The following is a 22,005-nucleotide window of genomic DNA, read 5'->3' as shown; positions in this document are numbered from 1 at the left end:
CTCAGCCTCCTGAGTAGCTGGGACTATAGGCCGTGCCATTGAACCTACAATTTTTTTTTGAGACGGTGTGGGGGTGGGTGGGTCTTCTCACTATGTTGCTCAGACTGGTCTCGACCTCCTGGCCTCAAGTCATACTCTTGCCTCAGTCTTCCAAAGTGCTAAGATAACAGGCGTGAGCCACCACACCTGGCCAAGACTTTTTGTTTTTGAAACAAGGACATAAAATACACAATAAACAGAAAACTGTTATATACAAGGTTAGTGAAAGCCCCTCACCTTTACCATATTTAAATTCCGAAGAGAGAAAATAGCTAAGCTGTAGTGATTACTTCCTGCAAAGAAAACTGTAATTATGGGGCCCAGTTATTCTTCATAAGGGGCAGCCTTGGAATAGCATGGCTGCTATTTTGAATATTTGAGAAAAGAGTGACATTCAATCTGAAATGGAAATGATTCTGTGCTTCTGGGATTGGGGCAGTTCCCTCCAGGCGTCAGTTTCTCCTAGGGATAGCCTAGTTTCCCCTCCTGTGTGGATTTGGGAAACACTCAAATCGTGTAGTTGTTGCTGACTCTTCCCCCAGCAGGGGATCAACTTATACTCCTGGGAGAAGCTGGGGGAGTGCACAATCTGCTCTTCCCTTTAAGCTTCCAGTCCCAGCTGCGTAATAGCAAGGGAACTAAGACTTCCTGACGTGGCTTAAGTTAAGCATGGGGTCCAGGATGAAGTCCTCTGTGTAGAGTGAAAGAATATGGGGGTAAAAACCATGAATGGGCACAGAAAGGAGTGGCTGGATCACCTGCCTAGAGGATGAGCCTCCCATGTGACTTCATGGTTGTGCAAGAATTGGGCAACATTTGGCCAGGGTGGAGAGGTCTTGGCAAAGGCGTTTGCACTCCTAATAGATTCCTATCTCCTCCATGGGGAAAAACAAGTATTTAAAGTTCTGCACAGCATTTCAGGAGGAAGAAATTGATTGCCTTACTAGCCTAGCAAACTTCCTTTGTACTGTCTTAGAGTTTTATTCACTAAGTACCCACGGTAGGGAGGGTACTAGGTTGAAGACGTCAGAGAATTAAAGGACACACCTTTGTTCCTGCCATAGAAGCTATAGTCTAGTGGGAGCCAGGTAGGGGTAAGATAGGCATACAAGTGATCACAGTCAAGGCAGGAGATGGTATGTACTGTACCATGATATGGGAATTGTTCTAGGTGTTTTAAGGGGGCTAAGTATACAGGCTCTGGAGCCAGATTGCCTGCATATTCCTCTTATTAGCTGTGGTATCTTGGATAAGTTACTTAAACACTCTGTACTTCTGTTTCCTTGACCGTAAAATGGGGGTCACTGTAGTCCCTACGTCAGAAGGTAATGGCTTAATGCTCATAAAGGTTGGTCTTAGCTCCAAGACCAGAAAGGAGAGGCTGCGCTGACCTTGAGTTAGTGACTTACAACCTCTAAGTCTCTGTTTCCTCATCTGTCCAATAAAGGGATTATACTGGGCAAATGCTAACATTTGTTTATTCTAAAATGCCATGATTCCGTGGTTGAGTATATAGTAAGTACCTGCTGTGTGCCCAGCACTCTGCTAGACATAATGGAAAAGAGAAGAAGTAGAATATGTGGTTCCTGCTCTCCAGGAGCTATAATCTAAGTGAGGAGAGAACATTAATATACAGGAGAATATAAGAGGATAGTAGAAATTCAAAACTTGGTGGCATGGATGGTAGGAAAATAGGAATAGAGAGTTTAGAGTAGAGTTGAGTTAGGAGATTTCATAGCAACCTATCCAATATTTAGATCCACAAAGACTTTAGACAGGAGCTCAGACTTGTTTACCAAATCCCTGAATTCTGAGGCTTGGAACATAGGCATTGATATTTAAGTTAAAATTAAACTGCAGAAAAACAAGTTTCCTATGTGGGATTTAAGGTGGGACAAAGTTTATAAAACTCATTGCCTAAAACAATAGGATGGATTGAAACTATAAAAAAGTTTAAATTAGTTTTCCATATATTCTTGGATGATAACTGCATTAGAATATAGTGCCTGGCACAAAGTAGGCACACACAAAAAAAAATTCGTCTGTTGAGTGACTTGTGGAAAAACCCAGTGCTCTGCACTGTTCAGCTTGGAATAGCTGTGCACACAGAGATTCTCAGCCCCACCTCTGGAGGGCAGCATGGAGGAGGCTCTGCACAGCCCCTGGCCACAGCTCTGTGAAGAGCCTGAGCCAGCCCTCTTTATCAAAGATGAATTCTTCTGTGCCCTAAGCTTTCCCCCTCTTAGCGGGTGGTGGGGAGCTACAGACACTCCCTCCCCAGCAGCGTCTGAACTTAGGTTTGGAGAAAACTTGGCAACAACTTCAAGTTTCTCCTGCAAACTGTCCTCTGGTTCCTCAGGGTTTATATGCAGATTGGGCTGTTAGTGACCCTGGCTTACACAGGTGACAAGAGACTTCATACTTGGCAGAGACTGCTAAGTGCCAAGAGTGGTGTGAGTGAGGTCACTTGCAGGGAGTAGGGACCCCTTCTGGAAGACATGAGCTAGGGGCTTGCATGGACCTTGAACGAGTAGAAGCCACATTGGCAGGTGAGATGGGTGGAGGCATCACATACTTCCTGTCCCCCCATCTGTACCCCCATCCCACTCCTCACTAACCAAACATGGGAGGTAGCAGTTCATTTAGATCTAGTGCTTTATCCTGGGGGAGGAAATGAGGTGGAAATGACAGGTGAGGTACAAGCATGAACTCCCTGATGGGCTGACAATTCCTGCCCATCACCCAAGCAGTCAGCAACTATGGCCTGGCTTGATGGCCCAGTGTGTGACCTCCTGGCTTCAGATCAGATTACAACCCCTCGCAGAGCTCCCTGCTGAATTTCCTTCCCAGTACAGAACCCAGAAATCCTAGTGATGACGTGTCACGACTTTTTATGTATATGGTACCCTCTGTGAAGGCACAAGCACATATCATATTTGCAACAAAACATACCTTCACACAAGCACCTACCACAATAGGGAGGACAGATGGGGTCATGGAGATTCAGAAAGGCAAAAGGCACAGTAACTTCCCATTATAACTCTTCAGAGCAAATCAGAGGTGAACAAGCTCGGAACACAAGTCTGTCTTCCAGGCTAGTCTTCCAAGCACCTTTTTCTGCTCTCCCAGATTTTACCCTCGCCTCATTCCCTGTTCCCTCCTCCTTTTTGTTCATAAAAAAAAGTTGTTTTTTCTTTTTTTTTTTTTTTCCCCAAATAAGCAAGATGGAATCAAACTTTGCAACCTCGAAATGTATGAAATAAACATTATTCCTAATGAGCCTCTGGGAAAGTGCTCACCTTTGAACTTGGCCAAAGATTATGGAGAAAAGAAAAAGTCTTAAGAACTTGATAGAGTGTTAGAGCTTCCTGGGTTTTTTAAGTGGAGTTACGTATTACATTTTTTTTCCTTAATAAGGGCAGCTCCAGAAATCCTTCCTGGATGGTTAGGCCATGTCTGAAAGTGGAGAGCTGGGGTTGGTTACTGACTCTGGTTCTGGGATTGTCATGTAGGTGCTAGGCAACCACAGGGTAGGAGCCACCATTTCTAGAATGCTCTTTCCTTCCTAGGACTCAGCCCCTACTCTGATGGTCCTGACAAGGCAGGAGGGGAACATGTAGGCTGTCCTAGTTTCAGGTAAGGGGATATCCAGGAAAGAACAGGAAGATAATCAAGGGAAGTTGCAGCTAAAAGGCAAGTGGACCAAGTTCTCCAAGACAAGTTTTTTTTTTTTCCTGGAGACCTTGCCTGTTCTTTAGACTGTGCTCATCTCTGTAGCCTTTCTATTTTTAAAAGAAACCAAAAATATTTCTTAAAGGCAAAAACACCACTGACGTCTGTATAACCTCTGCCTGCCTCTATGGAATATTACACATTTTAATTTCCCTAGCTCTTGCCCTACAGCCATGAAGTTCACCTGCAGGCATGGAGATGAATCAGGCGCAGAATGACTTGAAAACAACCAAGAATATGTAACTGCTCAAAATATTCTGATTGAGGTCCTAGAACATTTACGATGCCCTGTGTTTGTTGTAACATGTAGAAGTATCAGTAATATTTTGTTTACCTTTTCTTGAAACTTTTACTCCAAGTTTCTATCTTAATGCTTTTAATCATGACAGAAGCAAACAAGCTCTGAACCCCTCCGCCCCCACCCCCTGTGAGGGCATGAGCTTCACCAGGCTCTCCCATTCCCACAGAGATCTGGAATAAAAGGCTTTACAGAATCCACAATCCAGCTCCCTTTCTGAGCTGTTATCGCTTCACAGCACAGGCTGCCTTTTCTCTTCCCTCAAATCCCTGAGCACAAAGCTAGGCACACATAGATGTCTAGTGCACAGTTCCTGAACTGAAGCTATCCCATGCACAGGCTATCTTCTGCCCCGCACCTGTGTAGTGTAGCTTATGTTAATAAAATAAGCCATCCTGCAAAGAGCAGATTCCCTGGTGGCCTTGAGGTTTGTCAGAGATTCTCTACAATTGGCAACTTAGCTGTGACCTCAGAAGTCTTGGCTTTGGCATGGCAAGATCTTTGCGCTAAAACAGGCTCAGTGCCCATGGAGATAATCACCTCTTGTAATATCCACACAATCATCTCATTGTCAAAGCATAAGGAATGCAAAAAAAAAGAAGAAATACCACAATAAGGTTGCCCCATGGTTTAGCTGACCCAGGATTCTGCTTCCGGCTGAGGGCACCTTGGGACACCTCAGGAGGGATGGTCCCAGTCATCGTTCTGGAGGTCAGCCCTGATCAGTAAGGCCTGTACACCTACAACCTGAGCCTCACCAGGCCTGATTCTGCCCCATCTTGTTAGGACTCCTTCACCACCTCCTTGTTTTGACTGACTCCCTTTTGTCCTTAAAATCTCAACTGAGAAAGCCCTCCAGGAGCCGCCTTTTTTCCCCACTTTGGGTTATGGCGTCCTTTTTGCTCCCAGAGCACTTGCGACTGACTTCTGCAGCAATAGCTTCCACACTGTTGAGTGCATGGTATGTGTTGGGCACAATTCTAAGCATGTTACATGTATGTATTATTTATTTCTCACAAGAGCTCTATGAGAGCAGGTACTTGTAGAGTAACTGTTTCACAGGACACTGAAGTTTAGAGAAACTTGAGTCACTTGCTCCAGGGCACAGAGTAAGTATCTGAGCCTTCAAGCCCAGGCAGTCTAGCTACACCCACCTGGCGTGTGCCCCTTGGCCTAGTCTGCTTGTCCATCTCCCTCACTAGGCTGTCAGCTCCTGGAGGGCAGAGACCTGTCCCCTTCTGTGTCCTCAGTGCCTGGAGCATGGTTGGCACTCACTAAATGTTAAGTTAATGAAAGCTAAAGCTCACCAAACATAAATACCAGATGGGGTTTAAATCCCAAAGAGCCACACTTTTTACAAAAATGCTAAAGTGCAGTGGAATACTTGCTTTTTTTTTTTTTTTTTTTAGCTAAGTGAGAGTGGCTTCAGAACTTTCTTCTAGGTGGCATAGGGTGGCAGTCTGCTGTGGGAAAGGACAGATGCATTTGTCAGAATCTTTATGGCCATCAGAAATCACTCCGATGAAACCAAAGCTACATCTAATGTTTTTAAAATAATTAAGGGAAACAACTATGCAGGAAAACAGAAAAGACCATTTTTTAGTTGATTCTGGAAAAATGAACCTATTTTCTTTCTATCCACTGGGAGCAGGATTTGGGATGTCCCAGATGCAGCTGAGAGGCAACTTAGGAGAGCCAGTGGGGTTACACAGCCACCTTCACTCTGGTCCCCCCACACTCGGGCTAATCTTCTAAATCATTTAATCGAACACAGCGCTGCCTCTGAGGCTTCAGGACTTTGGGGTGGTTTTTTCCCCAGGCTTAAAGTCTTTCTCTGCTGCTGACTCACATGTTAATTATTGCTTTCCACAAAGTAGAATTAACAGTGCTCCTGCACTCGCCTGCCTGGATGTTATACAACTGTCTTATCTGCCGGGGCAGAGCTGAGTATGCAGGCGGGCTGGCCATGGTGTCGCCAGCCGTCCCTTCTTGAGCAGTCAGGGCAGCCAGCATCACAGACACAGAAACCAACCGTTGCGAAGAGGCTGCCCGGTGTGCTCTGCTCAGTCCAGGAAACAGAGTGCTAAGTGCCAAGTCTTTTAACCAAAAGCTCTTGAGAAGTGTGGCCCAGGAGTTTCAGTTCCCTGTCACCTGTCAGCATTAATGGACAGAACTGGTGTTTCACAGAAAAAAAAATCAATTTGTTTTCTCTTTGACTGCTGGGCTAGATAATGAAGTAAAAATGACATTATCTCTAATAAAAGTGATTTGCAGAAACCACTGGCAGAACCTCCTGGCAGAAACTTGCCATTAGCAGGTTAGCCAGATAAGAGGAGCAGCTGGCTTCTGTTAACCCCTCCTGGTCTGGTGTGTGTGTGTTGGGGTGAGGGGAGGCAGAAGGTTGGGGGAGCAGAATTTTAAAACTTGAAGTTTGGGCTAATGGAGAGTATTTATTCCAAAGTGTGGGTCATTATTTAACCCCACTTGATGGTCTTTAGAGTTGCCATTGGGTTTTTAATTTGTTTGTTTTGTTTCTTAGGATTTTTGTGTTTAGTAGCGTGTGTGTGTGTGTGTGTGTGTGTGTGTGTATATGATGTATGTGTGTTTTTCCTGAGGCGTGGCCCATTTGCTCACCTCCGTGTTCTAGCACCCAAAGGGTGGAACCCTGGCCAAGCCCTGGCATCCTGGCATCCATCTGCCAGCAATCTGACTCCAAGCAGGGTACCCACACATGTGAGGGCTCCGGGCAGTCGGTGGTATTGGGCAACAGATTGTTCTGTTGTGTCAAGGAGGTGGGATCTGAGGCAGAAACTTCCCTGGCTTCTTGGGGACGGGAGGGGTCCGCCCTTGTCAGGGCTTGTTCACCTGTGTCAGAAAGAGCTGACTGGCAGCTGGCTCACTGAACACACCTGTGATGTGGACAGCAGGCACCGCCAGCCACCTCTGTGTGAAAACATCCTGAGGATATGCGGATCTATTTCCTGGGGACAGTGAGGAGTCATGGGGTGTTAGGTAACCTAGTGATGGATACAGACACCCTCACTCCTCTGTATTCATCCACTTTCTACTGGAAAGCACCGAAACGTTAAACTCCGCCATGCTGATCCTACAGCTGGGGATGGGGTGGCCAGTTTAATCTTCACTCCAGCTCACCATACCATGACTGAAGGAGCTACATGACACTTTATTGTTGGGGTAAGGTACTGTGATACTTAAGAAGTTTGACATTTTCCTGTGCCCTCGGAGGAAACCCTTAAGATAAGGAATAATAAGGTGATGGTGCCTTGCAGTTAAGTGGCACAGATTGATTCTCTGGGTGTTCGGGGCAGGGGTGTGGAGGAGACCAGTGTAGGCTGGGTGGAGGTGGAAGCCTATGTTGGCTCTCAAAGTATAGGGTTTGGAAGGTCGGAAAGGAAGGAGAGCAGGTAGAACAAGTCCACTGGGGACATGGCTGGGCAGCAGAAAGGGGTGCTGAGTTTAGGGGTGTTTGTGCACAGTGTGGTCTGGCTGGAGCAGGCACGCAGCCACCGGCCAGTGGGAGCTATTAATAAGTTTGGAAAGCAAGGTTGGAGCTGGGGGACCCATGAGGCATGTCGAGCTTGGACTTTGTCGTGAGGGAAGCAGGGAGCCATTTCCATGCTGAAAGAGGTTTGGGGGAAAGGATGGTGGGCTTGTGAGCTGTTCCTCTCTACAAGGTCTGATTCAAATCTTACTCTTGATCAGCAGTAAAGAAAGTGAGAACAAGGGGAAACAGCTGGAAGATGGGGGCTAAAGTCTGGACATAAATGAAACACCGCTGGAGCCAGAGGAGGCATGTGCCCTGGATGCAGTTTGTTTTCCATCCCATGGGTAACATGAGTTACTGCTAAGCAGAAATGCCTTGCAGAGGTCCCTGTGGACTGTGCCAAAGCTATAGTCTGTGGCAGCCCAAGGGTTGCCGCCATATTTAGAGCTTCTAACAAAGGGATTAATTTTCCCTGGCTTTGATGCCAAAAAAAGAGGGTTTCTCATACTGCATGGCAAAAGTATGACCAGCAGAAGGGGCATGGAGGCTGGGTGCTTGCACTGCCCACCACCTGGCACCTCGGCCACTAAATTCATCAGCAAGATAGGCTGTTATCTGATCATCTGACTTTATTTACCTGTCCTTTTGTTGTTTAAATCCCTCCGTTGTGCTTGGCACCTCGTGGATACTCAACAGGGTTTGTTTAATGAATGGATTCTCCCCACCCTGACTTCCACAGCCTTGCACCCTGCTGTAGCCTGTCTCCTGACCAGTAGCACACCCGCCCCCCCACCGGCTCAGGCCTGCAGTGGTATCTTGGCCTTTGTCATCCCTCTGCCCTCTGGATTGCCTCCCTCCTTCAAATCTCACCCCCAGCACAGAGCTCTACCTGTCTGCTCTAGGCATGCAGGCTTTCTCAAATTCCTCCTATGGCATCGACTGACTACTAAGCCTGTCCCTTCAGGACATAACTCTTCACTTCTCTGCAAGCTCCCTGAGGTCAGGAATCATTGTTCCACGGTTCATTCTAGTGCTCACAGCCCCAGCACATGAAACGGGAACCATAAATATTTGTTGAATGAGTGGAGGGAATAAGCCATTGCTGGGGGGAAAAATACAATCTGATTTCCCAAATTGCTCAATGTTATCATTTGACAGCATTATGGTAATTTGGGAAAGACTTTTAGCATTTCCTGTGGCTTTTGATGACTTCTTTGCAAAGGAATGGAGTATAGCCTCCCAAATGACCAGACATCTCACTTCTCATCAGAGTAGAAGGGGGAAGAGTTGGGAGAAAGTGAGTGCTTGCCCTTTGGCGGTGAACCAGATCCCACAGGGCTGGACATGTAACCATGTAAATGGGCCCCGAATCGGGTGCTTCATAAAGTCCAGGAGAGATTCTCCACGGGCTCCTTTCTCTCGTTCTCCTTTTTCCTTTCTCTTTGCTTTCTTTTTTCTTTTCCTTTCTTTCATAGGGTGGGGAGAAGGGGTTATGGGATGGGGACAGAAGAGTGAGGGATACTGTGCTTCCCCCCCCCCCATGGCTGTGTTGAAATACTTTAAATTCCAGGCACCAGAAGTTCTGGCATCGAATTGGGATTAGTAAGGCAGATCCTAGGATATTTCACTATTAGCATGTGATCAAGCATCAGTCCTGATTAAAAGACCACAAATATTATTTTCTTTGAAATTTAAGTGTCTGAAATAAATTAAAAGACTAAACAAATGTTATTTTCTTTGAAATTAAAGTGCCTGACCCCTTAAAATCATATTCTGTACTTGAAAAGAGTTCTCTCTGACAACTGTCCATTCCAGTTATGGCCTTTTTTTTTTCCACCCAGAATGTCTGACGACACTGCCAGGGGAATTTCTGCCCCCTCCTTCCTGAGTATACCCAGCGCTGGCCTCTGAGGCAGCCCAGCTCTGTTTTCTCATGACACAGGGATTATTTTTGGCATTGCAGATATTTTCTCTAATGTTATTAGCCTCCCCCACCTCCTTGGTTGCCTTTTGGGGAGCAATCTGTTTAGCAACCTCATGTAAATCAGAGGGTTCATTTTAGTTCAGCGTGGTAAAGGGAGTGGGTGGGAGGGAGGAGGACCGACTTCTGCTTCTACTCCTCTGCAGTACCCCGCCCCCACCGTAGCAGGGAGGATGGGGTCCTCTCATGCCTGCTCATGAAAGAGCTTGCTTTCACTAGCTCTGTGCTCACCATTCATCCTTTTTGCAGGCAGGCATGAGGATATGGGTACCCAGAGGTGACGCTGGGGGCTGCACCTCGGGGATGGCATCTTAATGACTTGACTTGGCGGCTGTTAGAAGAGCCCCATTCAGAATGAGTTCACTCCCTGCACAGTTGGCTCGCACAGCCTCTGTCCATAGAGTTCTCTTGTTCATGCTGCAGGAGGAAATGGAGATTTCCAAGCGGGAAGAAGCCTTCCCAATGCTTTAACTCTTCACTGAAGGGAAGAGGAGCTGCAGAGAGCAAACTGAAATCTAAGCTGGCCCAGCTGCAGCTCCTGGGAGAGGAGCGATGGCCCTGGGCTGGGGATGGAGGCCAAGGCAGCTGGGATCACTTTTTCTTTCCTGAGAGGGAAAGGAAAAGAGTAAAGGGCACAATTGAATTGTGTCCCTACAGGCAATTAGCAAATATTTACACAGTTTGTCTGTCCTGGCCCAAGGTCCTGTGAAGGGTACACAAAAGTAGAAGATGTTGTGTCTTCTACTTACAGTCCAGTTATAGGGGCAGGATGTTTGCATGGAAAAGTCAGCAAGAGAGGGGGCCCTTTAATAAGGGCCAGTGAGTAAGTGATGTGGACAGGAAGTGCCACGGGGAAGGCTGCTAGGGGGCCAGGGACATTCCTGTATGAAGTGGGGCTTGAGCTGGCCCTGAGGGATGGATTTTTAAGAAATAGGGATGAGGTGATAGAGGTGGGGAAGGATGCCAAAGTAGGGCTTAGTGAAGTCCCATCAAAAAAGGTATAAAGAGAACAGGATTCTTCCTGGCAGAAGAGAAGACCTGATTTGTTAGACTTCAGGTCCCTGTCTAAGACTGGATAAAGATGGTATCAGGTAACACCCTGCCATATGGCATCTTCGTTGTGTCTTTGGCTTCAAGATCTTATGTGTCCCTGGGTCTCTTTCTATTCAAAGTGTGAGGTAGCATCACAGACCAGTAGCATCAGCATCATCTGGGAGGTGGTTAGAAATGCAGACTCTCAGGTTCCAGCCAGACCCTGCTGGATCAGAAATTGCCCTGTAACAAGATCCCCGGGTGATGAGGTTGGGAAGTGCTACTGTGCGTGACTCCACAGGCAGCTGTCAGCAGCACTAGTTCAGATCCCGGATTTGATTCAGAGCTGACAAAACACTGACACACGCACACACACACACACACACACACACACACCCCTTTGAGTGTGTATACACCATGACTCTTTCCAGATGGAAACCTTTTATTCTAATTAAGAGTTGGATTAGAATTCTTATGAAACATCTAGAACAGTGAACGGCTTTGAGGAATTTGCAGAACTTAAGTCGCAGAAGTGGTTTTAATCCAATGTCTCCAATTTGAACCCATTTGTACTACTTATGCTTTATTTGTTTTCAATTCAAGACCAATGTATTCTCAAGTTTTGCCAACACAAAAATAATTTCGTTGGAGCGCATTAAATCTTTCAAATCACTTTAACACCTCTTGCTTAAAATTTCAACTGTAATGCCCATATTCCTATGGATACTAATTCTTAACCTTTTCCTGTATTTTATTATTATTTTTTGAGACAGGGTCTCACTCTTTTGCCTGGGCTAGAGTGCAGTGGCGTCATCACAGCTCACTTTGACCTCAAACTCCTGGGCTCAAGCGATCCTCCTGCCTCACCCTCCTCAGTAGCTGGGACTACAGGCATGCCACCATGCCTGGTAACTTTTAAATTTTTTGTAGAGATGGGGTCTTGCTATGTTGCTCCGGCTGGTCTCAAACTCCTGACCTCAGGTGATCCTTAAGGTGGGATTTTAAAAGAGGTGATTAAAGTAATATGAAGTCTGTGTGGAGTGGTCCCGGCAGGTGCCCCCAGCCAGCAGTGGTATAGCTGGGTAGCTGGAGCACACAGCCCCATCTAGGTGAAGAGGTCAAGGTCACAGGCAGGTGGGCAGACCCATGTCAGCCTACCTATCCTTGGAATAAAAACCAAGCACGAACTGCAGCTGCATGGACTTGGGTCTCAGCAGCCCTTGGTGGCAAGCCCGGCTGTGAGGGTACAAACACTCTGGGTCGCATGGTCCCAGAGGGGTAAAGCCCACAGCTGCACCTCCATTCCAACGTCTTTCTCGGCCTCCAGATCTTGATCTGGCCGAGGCCACGCTGGCCCAGTCATTCTGGCCAATGCTCACGCTGTCAGTGCATCTTCACAGGTTAGCAGTCGCTTTCCCGTCAAAGTCCCAGCATCCCCTACAGGTGCAGTCTCCAGTGGGCAAGCTCCCTGCAGGCCCAACACACCGCCAGTGGCCAAGCCACTAGGGCTGAGCAGCACCCGGGAGAGCCAGGCCACCCACACCTGCCCCGACAGGTGAGGCTGGAAAGTGAGGCCTCTACTTATGGTTTAGAGCTGCTGTCCCCAACCCCCTCAGCCACCTTTTCCTTTATCCTGATGCTGTGTGATTTGCTTGTCAACTTACTTAGCTGAAGGCGGTGTTGTAGGAACAGGATGGCTGCACACACAGAAGGGTTTGAGCCAAACCGCAGATTATGCTGTTGGAAGCCTGAAAGATCCAAAGGAAGAAGGCTGCTGATGGGTAGAAGCCCCAAGGAAAAAAATCTAAATCAGATCTGGTAGCAGCTTGGGTGTGGGGAAATACCCTCAAGCCCAGAGAAGTGGCACCAAAGAACACAGTCTAGTGAGAATGGAACACTTAACCTGTGACATCCGTAGGCTCTGCTAGCAAAGTAAAAGTAAGAGTTTGTTTTTTGCTTTTTTTAAAGACAGATCTCTCCAAGCCAAGGAAGGAAAACTATCCCACAGGGGCTAGTTTGCCAGCTGACGGGCTGACCTAGGGCAAGAGGATGGCTAGGATGTCCCTCTTTGCTGCTCCCCAGACTGAGTGTATATATCCAAAAGCTCAGCAAACTAAGTATCCTAGGAGCTTCACCCGCAATATACCCAGCTCAGCTAAGTCTTTGGAATCTGTGAGAGGGACCTGCTTGTTGGCATTTGGGGGAAGGTTGCCCAATTACAATCAAGAGTGTGGGATTTAGGGCCAGATGATGCAGGTTTGAGTGCTGGCTCCCTCACTGGTGAGGGTGCAGGGCATGCCACTCCCATCCTTGGGGTCTGTTTCCTCATGTGTAAAATGGGAATGGTGTCATAGCTACATCACAAGATTGCTCCCGGATTAAACTAGAGGCAGTATGATCAGAGTTCTTTATTCCTGGAGAGTATTATACGTGGTTGTTTCCTAGTTGTATAGTAGCAGCCGCAGTATCTCAGCTTGCTGAAATTAATTAGTCCCCTAGCTGGAGTCTGCACAGTGTCAGGGGTCGGGTGGTGGCGAACATCAGAGGCCACAGAGAGCAATGGAGAGCCAGGCACGTGCCCCTGCAGCTGCTAGCTTCCTCCCCCTTTTCATGGGTGAGGGTGCCACCAAGTCTTCTGTACATGTCACCGCACTGGATATGGTGAGGGGTGGGGAAGATGGAAAGAACACTATTTTTGCGTCAGGGGGAGAGATCCTGCTGACCAAGAAGAGTGGCCATCTTCCAGCTGGAGCTGGATGGAATCAAAGGAGAACTCCAGTTCGGCATTAGTGGGTCATCTCTCTTCGGATGTTCTAACCTGTGTAGGGCACGAGGAAAAGAGGAAGCCGAAGAGAGCTGGTGACTAGATAGAGAAAGGAGACTGAGCCCCCATCCAAGGCTGAGACAGTTGCACATTCAGTTTTCCTTCCCTCTGATCTCTCCCTCTGAAGCACCTCTTCCCGGGCTCAGTGGTGCTGGCTGTGGTCCCAAGGATGCTGATGCTGCCAAATCTGTGTTCTCAGCTTTCAGAGGGGCAGGGCAGGGGGATGTCACTGTGAGGTCGCTATGGGAAGCTGGTAGCAAGCTGGATGCATATCATCTTTTATTATAAAAAAATAATTCAAAAAGCGATACCTGATACAAAGGTAGTCATCATAGTGTTATTTATAACAGCTAAAAATTAGAAGCCGTAACTGAACAACAGTAAAAGAAGAGTAAAATGCATTGTGATCCATCCGCACAGCATGATTTTGCTGGCTATTGGGAACATTTTGAAAGAATTCTTGATAATGTGACATAATGTTGAGTAAAAAGAGCAAAGTAAAAATCCATAAATCCAAGGAGATCTCCATTTGTTTCTTCATGCCTTTCTGTGTTTTTTAAGCTGCCTATACTAAATATGTATTACCCTTATCTCCATCAAAGCATTTTTTAAAAGAGAATTGTGTATCAGAAAAAGCTAAGTTACCAGATGGACAGATAATGAAGGTCTGTCTGTAATTGTGCAACGTGTTTAGTGCTGCTTGGCAGCCTGCTCTCTGTTCGTGGGGCCTTGAGAAAATCAGAACTCAGGGGATTTCCAATTTCACCTATTCTCATTTTTCTAAGCCTCAATTTTCTCATCTCTAAAATGGGGATAATGGTAGCTGCTGTTTCTATCCTACTGTGTAAAATTTACAGATTTACTTATAGATTTACAGATTCACTTATAACATGCTTTATAAACTGTAACGTATGATACAAATGTAAAGTGGTATTATTCACTAATGTGTAGAATAAAGAGTGCCCCACTGTCTTTATTTGGTCTGCTACAGCAAAATACCATAAACCAAGTGGCTTAGAAACAACAGAGATTTATTTCTCATGGTTCTGGAGCCTGGGAAGTCCAAGGTCAAGCTGTCAAAAGAGTCAACATCTAGCGAGGGCCCACTTTCTGATTCATAGATGGTGCTTTCTCACTGTGTCTCTGCATGGTGGAAGGGGCAAAGGGTCTTACTTAGGCCCCTTGTAAAGGGGCACTAATCCCATACATGAGGGCTCCACCCTCATGACCTAATCACCCCCCAAACACCCTGTCTTCAAATACCATCACATTGGGAGTGAAGATTTCAACATATGAATTTTGGGGCGATACAAACATTACGACCATAACATCTGCTAAGGCTCAGGCTTGGTGAAGCCAAGCACAGGGACAGTCCATCACAGCTCCTCCTGTACAGTGCATGCACAGCTTTCCCAGCTGGGCTGGGGACACCACATGTCCTCAGGTTATGCAAGGAGCTGTGTTATCTGGAGCCCCAGATGGGCTACTTGGTAATTGAATCTGCTGCTCTCTTCTCAGAGGCTGCCTGGGGCAGGGAGGCCAGCAGATAAGCATTTCCAGCCAGCCCCAAGCAGAATTGACCATTAGAGGGCCATGTTGGGTGGGCCCCAGACATTACTGTCAACTCTGAATGCAGTCCAGGCCCTCTGCTCCAGCGACACAGACCATCTGAGTAGGTCAGGGAGCTGCGGCTCAGCCCCAGAGGAGGAGGGGCCTGGGGAGGTTGAGATATGGGAGACTTGCCAGGATTCCTCCTTCAGGGAAGGGGCAAGTGAAAGCATCCATTCCTATTTTAGCCACTCTAGCCCTCATGTCTTCCCTCTTCTTTGTCCCCCCTGGTAGGACTTTTGATATACTAGTCTGTATTATTAATCTCCCAGCTGAGCTGTGGTCTCCTTCAGGACAGAGCCCATGCCCTCACAAGAGGTATGTGTGTATATTAAAATGTATTGATGCCGTTTTACCCTTGTCAAGGTCTGTCTGATCTGCCCAGTTCCTCCTGAACTTGCTAACTTAATATCTTCTATTTTGGCTGGCTAACACTGATGCCTTTCCCTCCACTAAATAATAGATTCCCCTACTAATCACTACAGGCTTTGAACATGAGAATGTACCCAGAAAGTTGGCCGCTGGAACATTGCCTTCATCTAAAACATTCTTGCCACTCCTTTGCAATTGCTCTCAGAGGCAGGAGCATTCTTTTGAATACCTTCAATTGTGGCATAAGCCTTATCTTTTGAGGGCACATTGTATTCTTTCAAACAACCATGACCTATCCACAGCCAAGTCTGGTGACTAAAGGGCTGGGAAGGCTGGATGATATTGTTTGGAGTTTCAAGTGAGGTGTGTCCTATGAGGAGTTGTGACTGATTTTCTTATGTGGCTCTGAAATTAACTCTACTTTTCTAAATACTTAGAGCCATGGCCACCTGCTGGGACTAAGATATAGGCTTCTCCCAAGATGGTAGTTTGAGGAAGTAGCTGCCTATTTTGTGGCCTCTATTTCAAATCTCTGTCTCATTATTTTCACCTCCCTCTTTCTATCAGCCACAGTGTCTGGTCCACTGATAGTCACACCCGCTCCTAGATAAATAACTGTTTGGCTCATAAAGGTGGCTCCAAATTTGCTGGACACAGTGAACATGAGTGCAGTGCGTGATAGAGGGAAAGACCGTGGTTAGGTTTTAGAAGTAAACTGGGTTTTCAGTCTTCTGCAGATATGTGATCACAGGCCCAGGAATCTCTGTGTTAATAAGTTTTCCAGGTGATTCTGATGCAAAGCAAAGTTGAGAACCACTGCTCTGCACAATGGGACCAAGAACACTGTGTAATTTAAGGGAGGATCAAATGAGATTGTTTATGAAATGCACCTGGCCCCAATATCGTTTTCCACCTACTCTCTAAGAAGGTGACACAGCTGTTTGCATCTCCAAAAAACATTTAACTCCAAATTCCATCCCTTACACCCCAAAAAAGCCCTCCTGAAACAGACTGCTTTGAACAGTGGTCCTCAGCCCTGGCTGTACGTGGGGAGCTTTTAAACACCAATGCTCAGCCTGCACCTCAGACCTATTAAATCACAATCTCCAGGGGCAGGACCCAAGCATCTGATTTTCAAGGGTCCTCTGGTGATTCCAGTGAGCAGCCAAGACTGAGAACCCCGGCTTTGGTTCTCCTCTAATTTAATCTATGAAGCAATCAGCTACTAAGGTGGGGGCCAGTGACTCCTCTTGGCCTCTGGGACCTGAGCTGGGTGTGTTTCTCTCATCAGGCAGCCCCTGTGCAGCAGCCACACAGCCCTATTGAAGGGTCACTAGATCCCTCCCAACTGCATTTGACCTTCACCTCCTCCATTCACAGCCTCCTGTGAATTGGCACCAGCTCAGAATTTCACCACCAACCAATAGACTGATCCAAGCTGGCTTAATTAGCTTCAGTGATGTGCTGAAATCCATTCTGCTTCTAAGCCATTTAACTGTATAGGGTAATAGGCATATTGTTTTGATACCTGGATGGCCCCAGGCATTAGGCACATGAGTCCTAATCACTCTAAATGTCAGGAATCTAGCTAATTAAGCAACCACCCCCTTGGTGCAGCCAGTGACATCTTAGGGCCCCATTTGAGGCTGTGTTCATATGGAAGTCAGAAGCCAGGATCATCTTGACCAAAAGCAGATCATCTTTAGATTAATGACTTAAGTAGGGATCCTTAAGCCATGCTTGGAGCAATGACCCAAAAGTTAAGAAGATGTTTTTAAGATAATGAAGCTCTGGGCAAAGAGGTTTTCATGGTCAAGCTGTAGCACATACCTGCTGATGTTTTTCTGCACAATTTTGTTTTATCTTTTGACTGGCTGCCGGGTTCTTACGTGGTCATTTCCTTTAGTTGGGATCAAATGTCTCAGAATGTGAGTTTCCAACTTGGGGAGAGTGAGTATGTTTGTGCATATTAAAATGTCAAAAAAGAAAAAAAAAAAACCCAGAAACTGCTTGTTCTCCACCTGCTTTGTGGATAAGTACTGCAGCAGGGTCAGACTTGCTGCTTTTGCAGAGCACTGTGGAGTTGCATCTGATAACACCCCACCACACTCCCAGCCCTACAGCAAGGGACCTGCATCTGCTAACGCCCACAACACCGATTCCTCTTCCTCCCCCCAACACGCCATTGGAACTCAGACACTGGTCCTTAATCCTACTCCTAAGGTTCCAGGTCTTTTCCTAGGGTGAATGGGTACTCGCTTAAGGACAGTCTTCCACCACAGAATTTTTGTCACTATATCTTTTTCTAATCTCAGCCTTCTTCTTCTCCCCATAGTATGTATGAACATCCAATTTGTGGGAAATTGCACTGGGCATGTCAAAATTGTACAATAAATAATAGTTTCCTTGCTGCCAATGGAAAAACTTTTGATCTTGGACCCAGAAGAACTAGGTCTGAGACAATGTTTTTTAGCAAATTATTTAATCTCTCTAAATCTCCACATCCTTTTCTATTAAATGGGAATAATAGTTCCTATCTCTCAGGGTTGTTATGAGAATCAAATGAGATGACACATGTAAAAAAAAAAAGTGCTTTCTGAACCCCTAAAACATTGTAAGGACTTTGTAATTTGTCCTTCTAGGTTCAGCTGAAATTCTACCTCCTTGGCTTTTAAACCAAGAAACTGCCTAAGATTCTCAATCTTTTCTTCCCTAAAAGTTAAGATGTTGCTGTTCCTTTATTTCTTGCCAAAGCCACTATCTCCTACAGTTAAGCAGTGAAAAGAGTATTGGCCCAGGAAGAGTAGGGTTCTAGCCCTAGCTCTGCCACTGATTAGCTGGATTGCCCTGAGCGTGTAACTTAGCCTGGTCTGCTCTCAGTTTCCAGATCTGTGAAAGGGGGACGATGGTAATACCTATCTTGCTCACCTTGGTTGCAAGGATGGAATTAGATAGGGAGCCTCTGTGTGTCTCAGGGCTTCTCAGTGTGTCTGCTCACTGACTATAGACCCTCCAAGGGCTTATATTGGCATTGGCTTTGTGACCTTAGGCAAATGACATATTATATCTGAGCCTCAGTTTCCACGTCTGTAAATTGTGCAAACAATACCTAACATATTGCACTGTTAGGAAGATTACAGTGAAATAATACATGTAAAGTTCTTGGTGCAGCACCAGGCACAAAAGTTGGTGTCAATAAACGTTTGCATGGTTGGAAGAACATGGCAGGACTCAAATGTCAAATGCCATTGTCAGACAGAGCACTGACTCTGCCTATTCCCTACCTGGCTCTTCCTCTCTGCCTTGTCAGCTCTTCTACTCGTAAGAAGGAGCAATGGCAAAGGGAAGCTTGTGCATGCAGATGTTGGTGTGAATGCCACAGCCTGTGCTGGGATCTCTTCCGCCCCAGATGGCTTCTCTAGGTGCCCCCAGTGACTGGGTTACATGTTGATGATGCTTTTGTTGGAGAGTGCGGGGTGTAATGTTGGGGAATGGAATTCAGTGCCTTTTACCTGGTCCTCGTGACCCAGGGCGTGATGTGTGCAGTTTCGATGGCCTGTCCCCTTCTCACCTTCCTCTCCTGTGCCAGAATGCCTGCAGACCTTTAATGGCTTTTTCTCCACAATTGCAAGTCAGGATTAAAATGCAAACAGGAGGGACTAATACACAAACTTCCACTAAAGGTTTAGTTGGGGCAAGTTCTGAGGATGGGAAAGGGTGGAGTGCAGGGGTAGGAGTCTTGAGAGTTGGAAGTCAGGGAGAAAGGGAAACGGGTTAAAGGAAACAGAAAAGGGACATGGGACAAGAAAAACAGTTTCGTTCATTGCACAATTTTTCTGAAGGTTCTTCCCAGCCATCAATAGCTATTGGTCGATTCTTCCTGTAGTCTGAGTACATGATGCTTCACCCATCTATGGAGGTGGACATTCTTTTTAAGTGAAGCATATCGTAAAGTCAAAACAGTGCTTCTGCCCCAAATCTTGAGGGGTTTGAGAGGCATGTCAACATTCCATAAATCCCAAAATACTGATTTTTCTGTCCAGATAACAGGCTGCAAAGCCAAACAAAAAGAGAAGCAGCCCCTGGCTTTGGAAATCTTGCAAGGCAGGACAGAGTGAGCCCACTGGAGCTGGCTGGACTGAGGCCTTGAGAGCCATCAACTGCATTGGACACTTTTTTAAAAAAATAAAAAACAAGCTTGTTTCTTTATTAAACAAGCAATATAGGTTATTTTTAGAAACATAAGAAAATACTGATAAGCACTACAAAACAAAGCAAAAACCAAAACAAAAACACTTTCCCCCCAACCTCAGTTCCCTTTGACTGCTAACAGTTTTGAGTAGAGACAGGGCGGTCATTGGTGGTTAAGTGCCTGGATTCTAAAGCCCACCTGCCCAGTGCAGAGCCTGGGCCCAGTGCAGAGCGTAGGCAGTGGGCATTTACCTGCTAGAGGCCAGGGGTAGATTACTCAGCCTCTCGGGGCCAGCTTCCTCATCTGTAAATTAGGAATAGTAATAATACTTGCTTCTAAAGGTAGTTGTGTGAGTTAAAGATGCTAATGTACTGCTTAAGATGGTACCTGGACTATTGTAAGTGCTATATGATACCTATAATAATGCTATTATTTTATTCTAGGCTTTTTCCTATATAGTTTATAGGAAGTAGTATGTATAATACATAAATTGCTAAAAAATGGGATTGTGCTGTACTATTTTGTAACTTCTTACCTCTCATAATCATCTTTTCATGGACAGATTTTTAAATTAGTATTAACTAACATTGGTTGCTTATAGTTAGGATAGGCCTGGTGCTAAAGATTTTACCTAAATTCCTACATTTGGTTCTCACTGTAACTCTGAAGGGTAAATACTATTATTGTCATTTTCTAAATTAGGAAACTGAGGCTAAGTATTTTAAATAATTTGTTTACAGAGCCAGCAAGCAGAAAACAACCCAGACATTCTGACTTTTAAACTTGCCCATGTTAGAACGGCTTTATAAGAAGATCCAGGATTTCTTGAGGACTTCCTGAAAGAGGCATGCTTTGGTGTGTGTCACCTTTCTTTCCATCCTGCAACAAAAGGGACCATGAGCGTGAGACAGGCTGGCAGCCTGTTCTGGCAGGGTTTAGGAAGAAGACATATTTTTTCCCACTCCTTTTTAACCCTTGACAGGTGTACGCTTTGGTGCTCCAGACTGATGAATGTCTGACTCAGTGTTCTTCTCGGGCTGTAACAGCATTTTCAATTTTTACTGTGGAAATCGCTCTCTGAAACGAAATGGCATCTAAGGTCCAGTACTGGGCTTCATTTTTTCTCAGTGTGTCTTATCCAGGAGAAGAGAATAATTTTTTATCTTGTTCTCCAGAGCCTTTGACAGAGCCACCTGGGCCCCAGGTCATAGCTTCCTCACCCTTCTCTTTCCTTCCCTGGATACATACCCCTGTCCCCAGATAACCCAGGACCAGGTTAGGTCCAAGGCATTGCTAGTTAAGTCATTTAATCATCAAGTCTTTGCCCAACCCCCACCCATGTGAAGCCCTGCTCTGGACACCATGGGGAATGCAAGAGGAGGAAGGTGGTTGAGAAGACACCAGTACACACAAAGGCAGAGCTAATGATATAAAGCAGGTTTCTTGTGGCTTGCATGTGGCTCAGAGGACTGGTGTGGCCCCAGATCAGTGCAGTGGAAGAGTCTGACTGCACTGAGGTTGGGGGACCAGGGGGATGTCTTGGCCAAGGATATGATAGGATGACAGTGACTTTTTAGGGCTTAACCCCCTCTCTCTCAATTTAGGAGTAGCTCGGAGAGGAGGAAGGAGAAGTCCCGAGATGCTGCGAGGTGCCGGCGGAGCAAGGAGACGGAGGTGTTCTACGAGCTGGCCCACGAGCTGCCTCTGCCTCACAGCGTGAGCTCACACCTGGACAAGGCCTCCATCATGCGGCTGGCTATCAGCTTCCTGCGAACACAAAAGCTCCTGTCCTCAGGTGAGGCTGGCAGGCCCCCCAGGCTGGGCAGAGGCAGCCTTACCAACACGTCCCTACACACAGGGGGCCCCTGTTGTGCAAGAGTTGGAAAATTTTCCTTCCCAGGAATGTCCACTCTGCAGAACTTTCAGAAATGCCATCATTAGTGCTTTACTCTTTCACACTAAACATCTGCTCTCCAGCAATGACCCTCGCAATGAATCCAGCCATGGGCAAGGGCCAGGGCAGGCAGGACCAAGGAAGAGCATAGGCACCTGGAGGCTGGGAGAACACAGGAGCTGGGAGAACCAAGAACAGCTTTTATTGACTTGCCAGCTTGTTGTCCTCTGGCCGTAAGACCCGTACCCCACACTAGATTGAATCCATAGGAAGCATTTTAATCTTTAGCTGCCTTCTCCAGAGTGGCGAGGAGGTGTGCCCATACGATTTTTGCCCTCCTGCTAGCCAGTTAGGCCAGGCCGATCATTTGGTCTCTTTGAATGTTGATTTCCTTATCTGTAAAGTGGAGTTCAAAATACTTATTGCTCAGAGTATCTGTAAGTATTGACCGAGATGATGTCTGTAAAGCACCTGGCCCAGCTTCACTCATTCACCCTGGGGAGTCCTTGATGAATGACAGCCTGAAGC

At 46.4% G+C, this 22,005-nt stretch overlaps 1 protein-coding gene across 2 annotated transcripts in view; it reads left to right on the top strand.

The window, feature by feature from the left end:
• EPAS1 (endothelial PAS domain protein 1) overlaps positions 1-22,005 on the top strand; it is an 88,199-nt gene that overhangs the window by 28,588 nt on the left and 37,606 nt on the right. For both annotated transcript variants that reach the window (XM_069495098.1, XM_069495097.1), the window contains exon 2: positions 21,188-21,378. In XM_069495098.1, the coding sequence (XP_069351199.1) occupies positions 21,188-21,378 (191 nt within the window). The remainder of the gene's footprint in view (positions 1-21,187; positions 21,379-22,005) is intronic.

Source organism: Eulemur rufifrons, chromosome 19, assembly GCF_041146395.1.
Source record: "Eulemur rufifrons isolate Redbay chromosome 19, OSU_ERuf_1, whole genome shotgun sequence".
In the NCBI taxonomy this organism is placed as follows: domain Eukaryota; kingdom Metazoa; phylum Chordata; class Mammalia; order Primates; family Lemuridae; genus Eulemur; species Eulemur rufifrons.
The sequence above is the reverse complement of the archived record's forward strand: the minus strand, read 5'-3'. Positions and strand labels throughout refer to the sequence as shown.